At 38.4% G+C, this 16,897-nt stretch overlaps 1 protein-coding gene across 1 annotated transcript in view; it reads right to left on the bottom strand.

Moving 5' to 3' along the window:
* Positions 1-1,266: 1,266 nt before the first annotated feature.
* LOC135213420 (uncharacterized) overlaps positions 1,267-16,897 on the bottom strand; it is a 37,053-nt gene continuing 21,422 nt past the window's right edge. Inside the window, exons 5-6 of the mRNA XM_064247381.1 lie at positions 14,257-14,408; positions 1,267-1,887 (exon numbers count right to left, since the gene is read on the bottom strand). Of these exons, the coding sequence (XP_064103451.1) occupies positions 1,744-1,887; positions 14,257-14,408 (296 nt within the window). The 3' untranslated portion in view covers positions 1,267-1,743. The remainder of the gene's footprint in view (positions 1,888-14,256; positions 14,409-16,897) is intronic.

Below are 16,897 nucleotides of genomic sequence, written 5' to 3'. Positions count from 1 at the left end.
GGTAAGGTTTGGTCATCCAAAGATGGCGTCACCCCCTTTCTTGTATTGGCTTTTCCCATAGAACTTCTTCCACTGTTCCACCGACCAACCGCGACAAACAGAACACGGATTAGAAACCGTACATACGTTTTCCCTGCACCTACTACACGTTGGATGAGGATCTGTCGACACCGAGGTTAGGAACCTAGAACAAGGGAAGCCACTGACTCCTGGGCATTTCCTTTGTCTCCTCTTCGAAGCGGTAGACGATCCCGATGTTGAGGCAAAATTCTCCATCATACCACGTATACACTCTTACCACACACTGATCACACTTGGAGAAAGAAAAAGGAAAATGAAAAATAAAAAAAAATGAAATGGAAAAAAAATGAATATAAAGAACGGGCAAACTGAAAAACCGGCTTTAAATGAGATAGACAGTAACACGTCTTATCTTAAAGGCGGTAGGAAAATAACTGATGGGTCACAGGTAGCCGTGGGCATTCTGGGTATACATGCCCCGTGACCTGGTATAGATGCCATTAGTCCCTGGATCTCACAAGTGTAATTTTAATTCTACCGGTTTCCAGCTTGGCGCTAGTAAATCCTAATGTTAAGACCGAAGGTTTGTTTCGTGTATGAACAAAAGGTATTTTTGCGCTATCTATATCACATTATTTATATTATGATAATGATAATTTTTTTCATTTCTGATGGTGCATACTAAACTTCAGGCAATGACAAAAAAAGGAGCCAAAATGAACTCATAATCTTGAAAACTAAGCGCGCTGTGATTTTTTGAAAAAAATCTTTTTTCTGCTTCCGCGCTCACTCCGAAACCCCTCCGGCACACGGGAGACAATTTTTTATTTACCGCTCCGGCGTAAGAGGGATAAGACACCTCACCCCTACTCTTCATTCTGGATGTTGCATAGAAGAATGGCTCAGTATGATGAAAAATGGTGCTCTGGGTAGGCAAAGTGAGGTCTTTGTTTTTCAGTCACTAACAAGTTAAGTTTGAATTGGTTTGATTCATGGAAGTTAAGTTGGGTGAAAAGGCACTAGAACTGTTCTGACAAGTTGGTGACACTCGAAAGTCTGTACATGAAGTACGGTAATACTAATTACACGAAAAGGTTTACCATAAAATCACACAAAAGTCTATACTTAAAGTACAGTAATATTAATTACAAGAAAGGTTTACCATAAAAACACATGATCTAAAATTATAACTGAAAATCTATTTTTGATGTTTTCACAATATATTGGGAGAAGTGGGACATTTTTACTGGGACATCTTTATTAAATATTTACATATTTATCTTCTATACTGGGGATATCATTATTGAATTAAATATTTACATACTCGCCTTCTAAACTAGTAAATTTTACACAAGTATTTTCTGATATCTCTCCCAATCCTAATTACAAGGTGGACACTACAAGGGAAATTGTACATAATGCAATCTTGAAGTTTTCACAATATATTGGGAGAAGAAGTGGGGGATTTCTACTGGGATATCTTTATTGAATTAAATATTTACATTTATCTTCTATACTGGGAATATCTTTATTGAATTAAATATTTACATATTCACCTTCTAAACTAGTAAATTTTACACATGGATATTTTCTGATAAATCTGCCAATCCTTATTACAAGCTGGACACTACAAGGTAAATTGTAACATATTGCAAACCATATTGATTGCATTATTCATATACAGTATATATATACAATTAAAATGATAAATTAACTTAATACCTACAATGCAAAAACCATCAACATTTCAACAAATGTACAAAATACATAGAAACCACTAAACATCTCAGGGCTTTCCTTCATTATCACTACTACTGCTGCTGCTGCTGCTATGCTACTGACATTTTGACGATTCTTCCTTGCCTCCTGCAAATGAATTTTTAAAAATGAATATTTGAAACTATAAAAATTGACACATTTTTTAATCAAATTGCATTTTGCATAGCTAACAAACTTGAGGTTTTAACAATAGATAATCTTCTAGAGCAAGATGGAAACCAGGGAAAATCGAAGATTGTAAAGCAAGGAATCGGTGCCATCTGGCAACTCATGTAATATTACCAGGTGGATGTTGGTCACTGGCCAGGCTTAGAAACTTGAGTACCAGTCTTAATTCAACTGCCTTGTCTGGAGAGTAGTGTGTCGCTTTGCTCTTCTTCCCCCAAGCCAGTTTTTTTTTGTTCGAAGCCTGTACGTACATTCAGTCCAGAAGTTCGGGGGACATCAATGTTTGTAGACAGCCTTCTTTGTTTTGTATTGACCTGCCTTGGGACAGATGCAAATTGCAGTAGATGTGCCATTTTCTTCTGCTTCGTCATCGCTTGTGTTACTAGTATGCTGGCTGGTCCATCTCCCAAGGGGATATTACACCTTCAGGGAGAGAGGGCCCAGCTACTTTTTGTTCTTTAGTATTTTAATTTTGTTGTATCGAAGAAAATTTGAAAACATTTATATTGACATTGTTTTTATGTACCTATCTTTCTTTTATCTTCTTACAGAATTTCTGGGAACTTGGTTATGCTTTAGTCTTTCATAATTTGTGAATTTTGTCTTTTGGGATGTTTGAGACGTAGGGGTTCGTGTTGCAGGCTTTTCTATGTTAGGATTCGACTGTCTAGCATAGGAGTATATTCCCATGTGTTCAATACAAATTTTAATGGCGTATGATTGCCACCTTCCTGTCTGCTTGTAGGACCAATCGTGATTGTCGTCTTGTCTCTGTGTCATTTTGGTGGAAGTGAGGCGTGAGTTTTTTAGGGCTCCACTCCTGTCTTTCCCTACATCCTTACATAATATGATTTTTTACCCTCTCTCAGGATAGGAATCTTCTTTCCTGAAGGAGAGAGAATATTATGTTTCTTACAGGCTCTTCAGTTGTCAGCCCTGCTTCACTTCCCTGAGACAGAGATGCCACTTCACTAATTTTTTATTTGTGTTTGTGCTGTGAAGAAAGTGAGACTTTGGAAGCAGTTAATACTGTCGGTAGTGTATTCCTTGCTGTCATTGGAGCCCCTTGCTAGCTGAACAATACGGGGTCGTCACGTGGGGATACCAACCTTACGGACTGCTTTGAATATGGTCTACCAATGAAGTTCGACTTAGTACCCTTTTATCTCATGATATAATTATATTACTGTTCTGTTTTACAAAACATTTTTCTGCACTACACACAATGTTCTCTCTCTCTCTCTCTCTCTCTCTCTCTCTCTTTTTCAATAGCAGAAATCTGCTGTGTGATGTCACATATGGGCATGTGACGTCATGGCTTCTGCTGACTACAGTTGATGTTGCTGCATTTAACTGAAGGGCAATCTCTCAAAAAAAAAAAAAAAAAAAAAAAAAAAAAAAAAAAAAAAAAAAAAACAAAAAAAAAAAAAAAAAAAAAAAAAAAAATCTAAGCCTGTGAAAGAACAGATAAACAAGTATCTAAAAACCAAACTTTGTGGGATTAAACACATGTGATATGGCCAAATTCATTGCATTTGTGGAAGGTAAAAAACAACCCTTCAAAACAAACACACCGTATGCCACAGTTATTTGTTAACACTCCTCCCTCCCCTTGTCAGGGATAAGCACTACTGGGAAGCAGATTTGTTTATTGTAAAGGAACAAACCAACTACTGCAACCAGTATGGCTGCCACACTCACCTGTATCAGACCAGTTCCAGCTTATGTCATGTCTTATTCTTCAACCCAATTGAAGGGCAATGTCCTTCAGGAAAAGGAAGTGAAGGTGGCCGACTGAAGTCAGGAACCAGCATTCAAAACCCTATGAACTGACCAGTTCTGAAATGCTAGAGGGACATTTAAGAGGAACTCATTCCTCTGATGTCATATGCACTAGCCAGCATTGACTCTATTACACACTATCCGGTGAGAAGTATGCCTGCTTAATCACCTCACTTGGCCAGAATGAAAAGGAGATTTTGGAAACTTCCATTCTAGACCGGCAGTGCAAACTTAAAGTCTACGATACCTAGGCCTTAGGTGGAGACTCCTTCAGATAGCAGCGCAGAACTCTGACAGGACAAAGCAAAAACTCATGCAGATCACTGTCCACTAATTCAATCGGGGAAATATTGAAATCTAAAAAAATCTGCCATCATGAACCGAGGGATTTTGAGTCTTACCTACGAATTCCAGGACAAATGCAAAGGCCACTGATCTCCAACCCCAACCCCTGGTGTTTTTACTATGATAACTCAGGGTTAGATTCCTGACTGACAATTTAGGTAGAGATTTAAATGGCATAATATGAAAGAATACTCATGACCAGAGTAAGATCCACATTGCAGGTTCGAGATTTCCCAGGATGAAGAGATGTCCAAGCCTTTCAGGTGCAGGATCAACCCAAAGGTGGCCTTGTAGTCCCTGAAAGTTGAGATGAAAAGAGCTTTTTATTTCTGTGAAGTTCAGATTGGAGAGAAACACTGTCAACAATTCCAACCACAGTAGACTGCCCACTTGCCCTGGTAAACTGCTGACGAAGACCTCCAGGGATAGCTGGACATCTGGCCTGCCGCTTTGTGAGAAACTCTTGCTCTCGGGAGATACTCGATAGTCTCCAGCCGTGAAACGACAGACACCGACTAATGGAACCTTTCCACATAAGGCTGGCAGAGGAGGTCCCATGGAGGACCCCCTAGATGCTGACCCTTGGCGTGGGTAGGGGGCTTACGGACCAGCAGATGGGCTCTGATGCCTGGTGGGGTTGCTTTCTCATTGGTCCTTGGGGCCCAGCTGCTGATCCTTTCATTCTTACCACATCCTTCTCCTTCATGTAATATTTTTTACTAGCATTTCGGATTAATTATGTGGAATTTCCACCTTTGCTGAAATTTACTGGACCTGTTAAACAGAAAAGACTGGGTTTTATATCTGAAGCTAAATAGAGGGAACCGCTGTGGCAGGACCATCAACTGCCCTAATGTTCAGACCTGAGTGATATCAGGCGGAACTATTTTGCAGGGCTGGATCACGGATTCCAGGGGGGTCTAGTTTTGTGGATAGGACTCTCAGCATTCTGTCCAGTTTGCCCATAATGTGATTAGGGTGGGTATGATTGTATTCTGGTAATGCTCTCAAGTCCTATCAAGCAGGTTTGGCATACACTTGGGCCACTCTGACCATGTTGTGCCATCCCCTGTGGGGTAGGGTAGGGACACGGACATTTGGGAGTCTGTTCTCACTTGTGCCATTAGTAGAAGAATAAACTGCATGAAAGGCTGATGGTTTATTTTTTTCATTCACTTTAATCTTTATGAAAAAACAAATAAAGATTCAAGTACCCCTGGACCCTTTGATGGTAGTGAATCGGCACAGTTGATAACTGCTGGAAGCTCCCTTGACAATCTTCCTATGGAAAAACAGCCAAATCTTCAAGTGTAATTACACTGAAACCCTATGCTCCAGTACAGAGTAAGGGAAAATTGAGCAGTATACATGAAATTGGACCGGGAATTTTTTTAAAATCTTATGATAAATATTTAACTTTTAATCTGGAAGAAGCTAGTTATGATATTTTTTGTCTATCGCAATATTGTAAAGTGTTGTGGCCGAGAGCCTAAGATTTCTTATGAAGGTAGAGGAAAGCTGATGGTGGAATCTACCTCTGCAAAAAAACTGAAAAACTGAAAATATTATCACACCTTGGAGGAGTCAAAGTACAATGTGCAGTACATGCGTTTTGGAATTACTCCAAGGGAATGATATATGCTCCCCAACTGATGATGTACTCTGAAGAAAAACTTGTAGAGGAATTAAAAGATCAAGGTGTAATAAGAGTTGAGCGAATGAAGAAGGTAAATGGAGTCTTTGTACCACTTCCCAATTTAATTATTACATTTAATTCTACTCTATTATCTACTGGAGTAAAAAGCAGCCTGCTACATTTCAAGATTAAACAATATATCCCAAGACCGAGGAGATGTTTCCATTGTCAAGAATTCGGACATATGTTAGGGTCCTGTAGACAGAAACTGCAAGGCAAGCCTGCCACGTGTCAAATGCAGTGAACAAGAGCATGGCATATGTAATAAACAAGCCAGATGTATACATTGTGGAGAAAATCATCCATCATCTTCACTTAAATGTGATGTATACATCATGGAAAAAGAGATTAAAGCTTTAAGGGTAACGAACATATCACATTTAGGGAGGCAAAAGAGAGAGTATTGAATCAATATGTTAGAACAGGAATATCCTTTTCCAGTGTTGCTGCCAACTGAAAAAGAAATATAAATGTTAATAAGGATAATTTAAATAAAAAACTGGTGACGACCCATACTCATGCCTCTTTGGAGGCGGCACCAATTGTTGCTGGCACTCCTTCCTCTTCGGAGGCTGCGCCAGTGATTTCTGGTGCTCTTGCCTCTCCGGAGGCTGGCTGCACCAGTGATTTCTGGTGCTCCTGCCTCTTCGGAGGCTGCGCCAGAGATATCTGGTGCTCCGCCTCCTCGGAGGCCGTACCAGTGTTTTCTGGTACTCCTGCCTCTTCGGAGGTGGTGCCAGTTGATTCTGGCACTCCCGCCTCTTTGGAGGCGGTGCCAGTGGTTTCTGGCAACCTTGCTTCTATGGAAGCAGAAAACCAGTGATTTCTGGTTACACCTTCCTCTGTGGAGGCTATGTCGGGTATACCTGGCACTCCCACCTCTCTGGAGGCTGTACCCGTTGTATGTAATGCTTTGGAGGATGCACCAATGTCCAATCCTCACACCCCCTCAGGCAAACACCAGCTTTGTCGCTGTTCCTGAGACTGATAACCCTCTAAAAAGGAAGGCAGCCCTAAACAATCGGTCTTCTTCCAGAAAAAAAGAGCAAGGTTGTAAGCTGAAAGCTCTTAAAGGAGGCTCTAATGTAACGGCCTCTAAAGGAAAGTAAAATTAATTAATTTTCTCCAGTGAAGAGCTAAATGGGAAGAATTAAGGCTGCTCATATCAGAAGAGTGTCCTTTGTATAGCTCTGCATGGAGACCATGATTGGTAATAATATGTGCCCCAGCCCACGAGAGTATACATCCTATCTCAACCTATAATCTAAATACTGGAAGCCATGGTGGTGTCGTTTTATATGTTCGAAATGAAACTCCTCAAAATCCTATCAGTATCCAATCAGCATTGCAAGTGATAGGTGTACAGATCCATTTGCAAAGAAAATATACAGTATGCTCTCTCTATCTACCACCTAACGAAGTCTTCCCTATCAATGAATTTAAATCTCTTATTCAACAGTTACCACGTCCTTTTGTTATTTTGGGAGATATGAATAGCAGACACCCTCTATGGGGTAACATCGTCACCAATCAAAGAGGAAGGTGCTTAAGTTCCATCATAGAAAATGAAAATGTGGGGATCCTCAACTCTGGGGAGTCTACGCATTTTCATGTTCAAACAGGCACGTTATCAGCAATTGATTTATCTATATGTAGTGATGACTGTCTTATTGACTTTAATTGAACTGCCCTTCATGTTATCAAATACAATGATTTTTCATGTTCGTTCTTGTAAGCTGCCGCCTTCCACTCTTCCGAAAATATACAGTTGGAAAGAGTGCAAATTTAGCGATCGATGTGTCGATTTTATAAATGTTCATGCTTTTATGTTTAAAATGTGTATGAAAATATATTACGTATAGGGTATTTTTATTTTTATTCATAAATACGATTCAAATTAAGGCAGCTTTTGTAACTACCCTCCACATTGTCTGAGGATGTTTTTTTATGTTTGTTCTTGTCCGCCACTGTTCCGAAAAAGAAAAATACATGGTGTTATTTTATCAATTTGGAAGATATTTATAACTCATTTTGTTAATGAAACTTCAGTGGCACTACGCATGTCCATTTGAAGTCTTTGTACCCTTCACATGATGAAGACAATAGGTTGTTCAGTCGTGCCCGAGTAATACAATTTTAATTTATATCATTGAATCACCTTTCTATAACAAATTATATTTACATATGTTGCATAAATTTATTTATTTTAGAAGATAAAACTTGCATATACATTTGATTTTGCAAAACTGCAATTTGTTTGTTTTTCCATGGGATAGAAGTACAAAATATCAACTCTGCAACTCGGTTGATTTTTGGCTTTGTTGCTTGAGCAAAATTTGAGGTAAGACCGTATGAGCTCGAGGTGCCGCTGCTACGTAGATGGCATAGTGACAAAAATTAAGATAAGCACAGAAGAAAAAGTAAATATGCATCTTTTCCATAAATCCTTTAAAAAGTTATACATTACTTCACTGTATCCAATAATATTGTATGTATTCTCATATTATTGTATTATAAAATACTATGGCAAATCTAAGCCAGTATTCCGTGGAGCAGCCAATGTTTTGGTTTGAAATCAGCTGATGGCAAATAAGAGTTTGTTTCGCCATATTTAATGCAATTCTGAGCAAATTTTTCTTGCTTCTAGTTAGCATAAACGAATACCTATATACTTGACGTATATGAGACAAGGTTATTTTTCCTTATACGACATGATTTTTAGGTTGAAATATGAATTCAATATATCTCATGATTGTGAACTAATTTTTTTTTTCGTTAACAGGATTACATTGGCTGCATGTTTATTGCACAAAAAAATTATGTAATTCCATTCGCAATTTTCTTTTATATCATCGTAATGCGAACTCTACGCTATTCATCTTGTATCGGTGTGAAGCCATCAGTAAAACATGTTCTTTCAAGCACAGTAGTTTTGATTAAAATTATTTTCTCTCAATTTTATCTACAGTTGTGTTTAATGGCATACGTTTACTGGAGTTTATCCTTGTTGCAGATGCACGATAATAGTCATTAGCAGCTTGAACAATTTTCTCTGCTTCAGTTATAACTAGTTTAAATTTAATTTAACAGCATATTTCCCAATTGATCTTTGATCTATATTGATCTATTTTACATTATTACATTAAGATATCCTCGGTTCTATTCTACATAACGTCATTTATAACAACTACGGTAATAGTGGACTATAGTATGAAGACTGAAATACAAGCCAAATGGATGTTATCCAATTCGATTGTATACTTAGAGGAAAAAAAAAAAAAAAAAAAGTTGTTTCTCGTTCGGTTGTTCACGGCTGTAAACGATTACAAAACTTGCTGTAAACATTTACGCAACAAGTTTAACGTTAAAACCATACTTTCATCATTCTCTTTTGCTGTTTTTGAACTTATGTAACTAGAAGATGGGATAAAGTTGGGAAATTGTAATTTGGTCTCTCATAAAATCGGATTATTGTAAGACAAATTATCGTAACTTGAACACTACAGTTCCTGTAAACTGTATAAAACTTATTATATCTTTACATACTCTAGACACCCAAAGGATTAAAGCTAGGCTTTTGTCACTTTATAGTATTTATAATACTATAATGTACCGTACGTACTACTGTACAGTAAATTCTATAGTACTATACTGCATAAATATAATTTTTACCTTATTGCGCCATTGCTGGATACGGCACCGTTTGACTAGTCTAGAATTTCGAAAGGTGTGTGCGGCGGCCGAAAGCTTTAAAATAGCTTGGCATCGAAAATCACTTAGCGTCAGCGGCCAGGAACGGATCCCCTGCCACTAACCGAGGGCCGCCTGTATCAAAGATACCGTGGTACCTCGACATACGAAATTAATCCGTTCCGAGGCGGCCTTTTACATTTTACATGTAAAATGCCTAATTTTTTTACATGTAAAATGTAAAAGGCATTTTACATTTTTACATGTAAAATGCCTAATCCGTTCCAAGCCCCTACAAAAAACACCCCAGTAATTTTATAATAAAGCTAAACTGACCAATAAACAATGAAATACTACAACAATTTGGACCATTCAATACCTAACTTAATATGTACTAGTACTAATATGTACATGTACCTGTAAATAAAAGTATTAGTGTACATGGTATAACAAGAAATACTGTACGTACATACATACATATGTGTAAAATGTGGAACCTCACCTTTCGAGTGAGGCTATCTCCGAAAGTGGCGCTATCTCCGAAAGTGGCGACAGAGGAGGACAAACGGCAGAAAAACTTCTTTTAGTACGTACACTTAACGAAACACATTAACAACACCGTAACACTTAACTTACAAAAAACTTAAAATTAAATTTTTTTTTTTTTTTTTTTTTATACTTTACGTTTGTTTACAAAAATTTCAATTTATTCACTTTCAACTTGGATCTTCCTTTTTGCTTACTCCTACTAAAGGCCTCTTTAAAAAAATAACTATCCAAGGAAGATTGCTTCTGCCTACTTTTCACAACGTTCCTGAAACGGCTCAGGCATACGTCATCGAACTGCGCAAGCGTACAACCTGTGTAAGCCTTTTCGGGGTGTCTTTTCTACAAATGATTGCACCTTATGAAAAGCAGCTAGAGCATCCTTAATTTCTGCCGTTGTCATAGGGTCGTCCTCCTCCTCCTCCTCGCTGCTGCTAGAGAACTCTTCTTGAACAACGTTATGTTGCATGGCCTCCAACTCCTTCAGGTCATCCGTCGTAAGCTCCTCTTGGTGCTCCTCGAGACTGTCATTGATGTCGTCCTCGTCGACGACCAGCCCCATGGACTTGCCGAGTGCAACGATCTCGTCAGGATCGTCAAATGTTCCTGAATCTGCAGCACCAGCTTCGCCCACATCGAATTCCTCGAAGTCTCGGGCGGATACGGCATTAGGCCAGAGTTTTCTCCACAAAGAATTCAAGGTTCGCCTCGAAACCTCCTGCCAAGCTCGATCGATGAGTTGGATGCAGATCACAACATCGTAATGCTCCTTCCAAAATTCACGCAAGGTGAGGTTTGTGGTATCAGTGATGTCGAAACATCTCTTGAAAAGATGTTTCGTATACAGCTTCTTGAAGTTTGATATCACTTGCTGGTCCATGGGCTGGAGGAGAGGGGTGGTGTTAGGCGGAAGATAAAAGAACCTTGATAAACGAATACTCCGCTAGGATATCTTCCTCAAGGCCAGGAGGGTGAACAGGGGCATTGTCCAACAACAGCAGACATTTCAGAGGGAGGCGCTTCTCTCCCAAGAATTTCTTCACTGTCAGGCCGAAACAGATTTACCCACTCGATGAACAAAAGTCTAGTTACCCAGGCTTTCGCATTAGCCCTCCACATCACTGGAAGCTTCTCCTTTAGCACTTTGAAGGCTCGAAGAGTCTCCGAATGATAGACAAGTAGGGGCTTCACCTTGCAATCCCCACTGGCGTTCGAACAAAGTGCGAGCGTAAGCCTGTCTTTCATAGGCTTATGCCCGGGTAGCTTCTTCTCTTCCTGCGTGATGTACTTTCCGAACGGGCATTTTTTTTTTTCCAAAAAGGGCCAGTCTCATCACAGTTGAAAACTTGCTGAGAACTGTAGCCTTCCTTGATTGTCATCTCGTCAAAAATCTTAATAAAGGCTTTGGCCACTTTTGTGTCCGAGCTGGCAGCCTCCCCATGCCGCACCACCGAATAAGATGCCAGTCCATTTCCGGAATTTTTCAAACCACCCATGAGAAGCCTTGAACTCTGGGGTTGGCGTCGATGTCCCTTCTCCTCCATCGTCTTTGGCCTGGGCAATCAAATTGCCGAAAATGGCGCTCGCCTTGTGGCAAATTGCTGTCTCAGTTATCGTATTGCCAGCGATTTCTTTGTCTTTTATCCAGACAAGAAGCAGCCTTTCCATCTCATCGTGCATGTGGCTCCTCTTGCTAGACTAAAGTCACGCCCTTGGAAGGTGTAGCTGCTTTGATGGCATCCTTCTGCTTAAGGATGGTGCCTATTGTCGACGGATTTCGGCCATACTCCTTGGTGATCACACTCAATCGCATGCCAGCTTCATACTTTTTAATTATCTCCATCTTTGTCTCCAAAGAAAGCATCCTCTTCTTTCCTACTTCAACTTTCTTGGGACCCATGACTACTTATATACTGTGCGTAATTAAGTTATGTAGTATGTATACATATGTAGTAAAGTTCTCACACAACACGATAAAGTAGTACTACAACGAAATCACTAACGAATTTACGTTAACAAACGAAATCGTATAAAACGAACGAACGTATTCCGCGTGCTTACGATAACGATGATGCTGCCAAGTGGCCGAAAAAGCACGCCGCTACGTAGATGCATGATGGGATCATGGGAGAGATGCCGACCAATAGGAGAGCAGGATCTTATGGCGGTGACTAGCATCAGGAACCAATGGGAGAGCGGGAGGATGGTGGCGAGTATACTCAGTTGGCGGCACCCGAGTTTTAAAATTGTTATCGGTGGTCCGGGCGAATCTCGGGACTTTACAGCAACAACCTTTCGTATCCTGAACTATTTTTGTATGTAGAGAAAAAAAAAATCTTTGTATTTGCTTTCGTATCTCGAGTTTTTTTGTAAGCTTAGCCTTTCGTATGTCAAGGTACCACTGTACATAAAACATTGTCAAAATACAAATTTTTCAAATTATCTTCAAATTACCAATAATAAAATTCTAAAAAATACCAAAGGTAGCTGAGCCCCTGAAGGGGCAATATCCCCTTAGGATACTTATAACACAAACGACGACAAAGCAAAGGAAAAGGCAAATCTACTGCAATTTGCATCTGTCCCATGGAACATCCATGGAACTTCTTGGCTGAATAAATAAGAATAAAAACTCTGGCTTACAAAAGATGAATCTCCCAGGTAGTTGAAGAAAGACTGGTGCGTCACAGTGTTTCAAGCCTGGTCAGAGACCCACATCCACCTCGTATATGCACGAGTTGCCAGATGCCACAGACTCCTTGCCTTACAATCTTTAATTGTTTTTAACCAGTTTCCAGCTGGCACTAGAAGATTATCCTATTGTTAAGATTGAAGGTTTGTTCCATGTATGAACAAAAAGTAATTAGACACTGAAAAGAATACGTATAATACACTACTGTTTACTCTCACTTTAGTTATCACATCAGATATGACTTAATTTCCATGAAAACCAGTTAGCCAAGAGAAGAGTATGAAAATACAATATGGTATCATGAGAATAATGCTGCCACAAGATTCACACAGGAAGAAAGGCAAGTAAAACTAAAAGGTTGCCTTTCTTTCCTTACACCATAATGGCTCTGACTGTAGTTCATTAAAACAGATTATTTACGCTAATGCTCCCAGTATCTTGCAAGGATGTTAGGGAAACTTCATATATTATATGGGTTAGTTCCAAGTACTAAAGAAGAGGTAGCCAAACTGATTAGTGACAGTTATAGAGATTATAATACCTGTACATAATTTAGGCTGAAGGCCAAGAGCTGGGACCTATGAGGTCATTCAACGCTGAAAGGAAAACCGAGAGGAAAAGGATACAAAGGTGTAACAGGAGGATTACCTTGCAGCTGCACTGTGGAACAATTGGTGAGGGGGTGGAAAGATAAAAGAAATAATATGAAAGAAGGTACAGTAAAAGGAATGAAATGGGTTGCAGCCAGGGCATGAAATGACACTGTAAAGAACTTTAAGCAATGCCTACAATGCACTGCACGTGAGGTGCATTACCCCCTCCGGTGATTGGCTATATCATATCATTTGGTGTGTCAGAGAGAATAACTCCCACCCTTGATCCCAAAGACCAAATTCAGCTATATTCAATTCACTATTCCTGGGGGGAGACATTTTGAGGGAAATTAAGACCATTATAGTAAACATACAATGTCTCCAATTTTCCCATTCTTCCTGAGACCACATAAGTACTCGGTGGTTTATGTAAGCTGGTACTGCGAATGGCAGCTCTAATGTTAGATAAAGACTAGACTGTTTCTTCATGGGATCATTGACGAAGGATCAAAATAGGTACCAGTATCAGAAATGGATCTCTAGGACAGACACTAGAGATGTGCTACAATAGACGAAGAAGGAAACCTGTTTCATCAGTGCAGCCATAGATGCTTAACAACATTATATTAATTGTGAAGATTAGATTAGATTATAAAATTTTTGGCAGATAGCCAAGCGCCGGAGCATTAATTGTGAAGAAATTCATTATGGTGTAAATGCAAATACTGAGGAGAAATGAGCAGGCTCTCGAAAGTTCTTGTTTTGTATTTTATTAGTATAATATTTGCATTTACAACATTGAGGAGTTATTCACCTTTTTAGAGTTAAGGGATTTTATGAAGAATTATTATAATATCAATATCTAATGATTTCCATTAGAACATTTACTATAAGAGTTTAAAAAATATGACTAATCCTTTAAATTTTTAGCCTTGCAACCTTACCTTTTGGGGAATTGTGTACGGGAATGTTTTATTGGATGACGCCAGCCCTTCTTTCAATCTATTTAAAGCAGTTGTGTTAATGTTCTGCAGACTGATGGACTTCAAACTTCCTTCAACTACACCCAGTGCTTCATCATATTTCTGTTGTGCAGCTATTCAAAATAAAGATTTGGATGTAATCACAAGCTTTACTCAGTATCTTATACTACCCTATATCAGATTCAATTTACATTGATATCTTGTACAGGCGGCCCTCGGTTAGCGGCAGGGGTTCCGTTCCTGGCCACCGACGCCAAGCGATTTTCGACGCTGAGCGATTTTAAAGCCTACGGCCGCCGCACACCTTCTTTCGAAACTCTAGACCAGTCAAAGGCGCCGTAATCCCACAACGGCGCAATAAGTAAAATTATATTTATGCAGTATAGTACTATAGAATTTACTGTACAGTACATGTGGGTGTTCTAGAGTATGTAAAGATATAATAAAGTTTATACAGTGTACAGGTAGCTGTAGTGTTCAGGTTACGATCATTAGTCTTACGATAGTTCGATTTTATGAGAGATCAAATTACAATGGCCTAACTTTATCCATCTAGTTACAGAAGTTCAATAACAGCAAAAGAGAATGATGAAAGTATGGTTTTAACGTTATACTCGTTGCGTGAACGTGTACAACCATGAACAAAACAAACCGAACGAGTAAAACGACTTTTTTTTTTTTTTCTAAGTACAACTGAACTGGATAACATCTGTTTGGCTTGTATTTCGATCATCGTACTACAGTGCAACATTACCGTATTTGTTATAAACGGCGTTATGTATAGAATAGAACCGAAGATATCTGAATGTAATAACTTTATTCGCTATAGATCAGAGATCAATATAGATTAAAGATCAATCGGGAAATATACCGTTAAATTTAAACCTAATTATGACTGAAGCTGAGAAAACTGTTCAAGCTGCTAATGACTATTATCGTACATCGGCAACAAGGATAAAACTGCAGTAAACGTCTGCCATCACACACAACCATAGATAAAATTGGGATAAAATCATTTTAATCAAAACTACTGTGCTTGAAAGAACACATTTTACTGTTGGTTTCACGCCGATATAAGATAAATAACGTAAAGTTCGTATTACGATGATATAAAGGATTACATATTGCGAACGGAATAACGATTTTTAACGTAATTTTTTACGCAATAAACATGCCGCCAACGTAATCCGTTAACGAAAAAAATAGTAGTTCACATTCACAACGAGACATATTAAATAAATATTCCACCTAAAAACACGCTGTATAAGGAAAAATAACTTTGTCTCATATAAGTCAAGTATCTAGATATTCGTTTATGCTAACTAGAAGCAAGAGCATTCGCTCAGAATTGCGTTATGGTGAAACAGACTCGTATTCATCAGCTGATTTCAAACCACAACATTGGCCGCTCCGCGGAATCCGGGCTTAAGTTTGCGTAGTATTTTAAAATACAATAATGAGAATACATACAATATTCTTGGATACAGTGAAATAATGTATAACTTTTTAAAGAATTTATGGAAAAGATGCATAATTAATAAAATAACACAATGCATTTTTCGGAACTGGCGGACAAGAACGAACATGAAAAACCATCCCCTGACAACGTGGAGCGTAGTTACAAAGGCTGCCTTAATTTGTATCTTATTTCTGTACAAAAATGAAAATACCTTTACGCAATATATTTTCATACACATTTTAAACATAAAAGCATAAACATTTGAAAAATCGACACATCGATCGCTAAATTTGCACATTTTTTTTTTTTTTTTTTTTTTTTTTTATTGTTTTTTTTTATTGCTAATTTTTTTTTTTTTGGGAAGAGCGGCCAGACGGCGGCAAAAAAAGTGCAAATTAGCGATCGATGTATCGATTTTATAAATGTTTATGCTTTTATGTTTAAAATGTGTATGAAAATGTATTACGAATAGGGTATTTTTATTTCTGTGCAGAAATATGATAAAAAGGCAGCTTTTGAAACCCCTTCAAGTTATCGACTACGATGTGTTTTTCAAGTTCGTTCTTGTATGCCGCGGCGGCATACAAGAACGAACTTGAAAAACACATGTAGTCGATACCTTGAGGGGTTTCAAAAGCTGTCTTTTTATCATATTTCTGCACAGAAATAAAAATACCCTATTCGTAATACATTTTCATACACATTTTAAACATTAAAGCATAAACATTTATAAAATCGATACATCGATCGCTAATTTGCACTTTTTTTAAATCGATATTTTCGGAAGGGCGGCAGGCGGCGGCTTACAAGAAAGAACATGAAAAAACATCGTATTTGGTATCGTGAAGGGCAGTTTCAAAAGCTGCCTTTGTATCATATTTCTGTACAGAAATAAAAATGCCTTTCACGTAATACATTTTCACACACATTTTAAACAAAAGCATGAACAATTATGAATCGTCACATCCATAGCTAAAATTTGCACTTATGTAACTCGATATTTTCGGCATAGAACAGCGTCAGAGGCATATATTTTACCCTAATACCTACGTAATAACTCTCCATAAAATTTGTTAATATAATTTGCATAACCTTTATGGTCTGAACAGCATTTTTACATATGTATGAACTCGTTAAACAACG

This window comes from Macrobrachium nipponense, chromosome 42 (genome assembly GCF_015104395.2).
Source record: "Macrobrachium nipponense isolate FS-2020 chromosome 42, ASM1510439v2, whole genome shotgun sequence".
Lineage (NCBI taxonomy): Eukaryota > Metazoa > Arthropoda > Malacostraca > Decapoda > Palaemonidae > Macrobrachium > Macrobrachium nipponense.
Note: the sequence above shows the minus strand (reverse complement) of the source record. Positions and strands in the feature narration are given on the sequence as shown.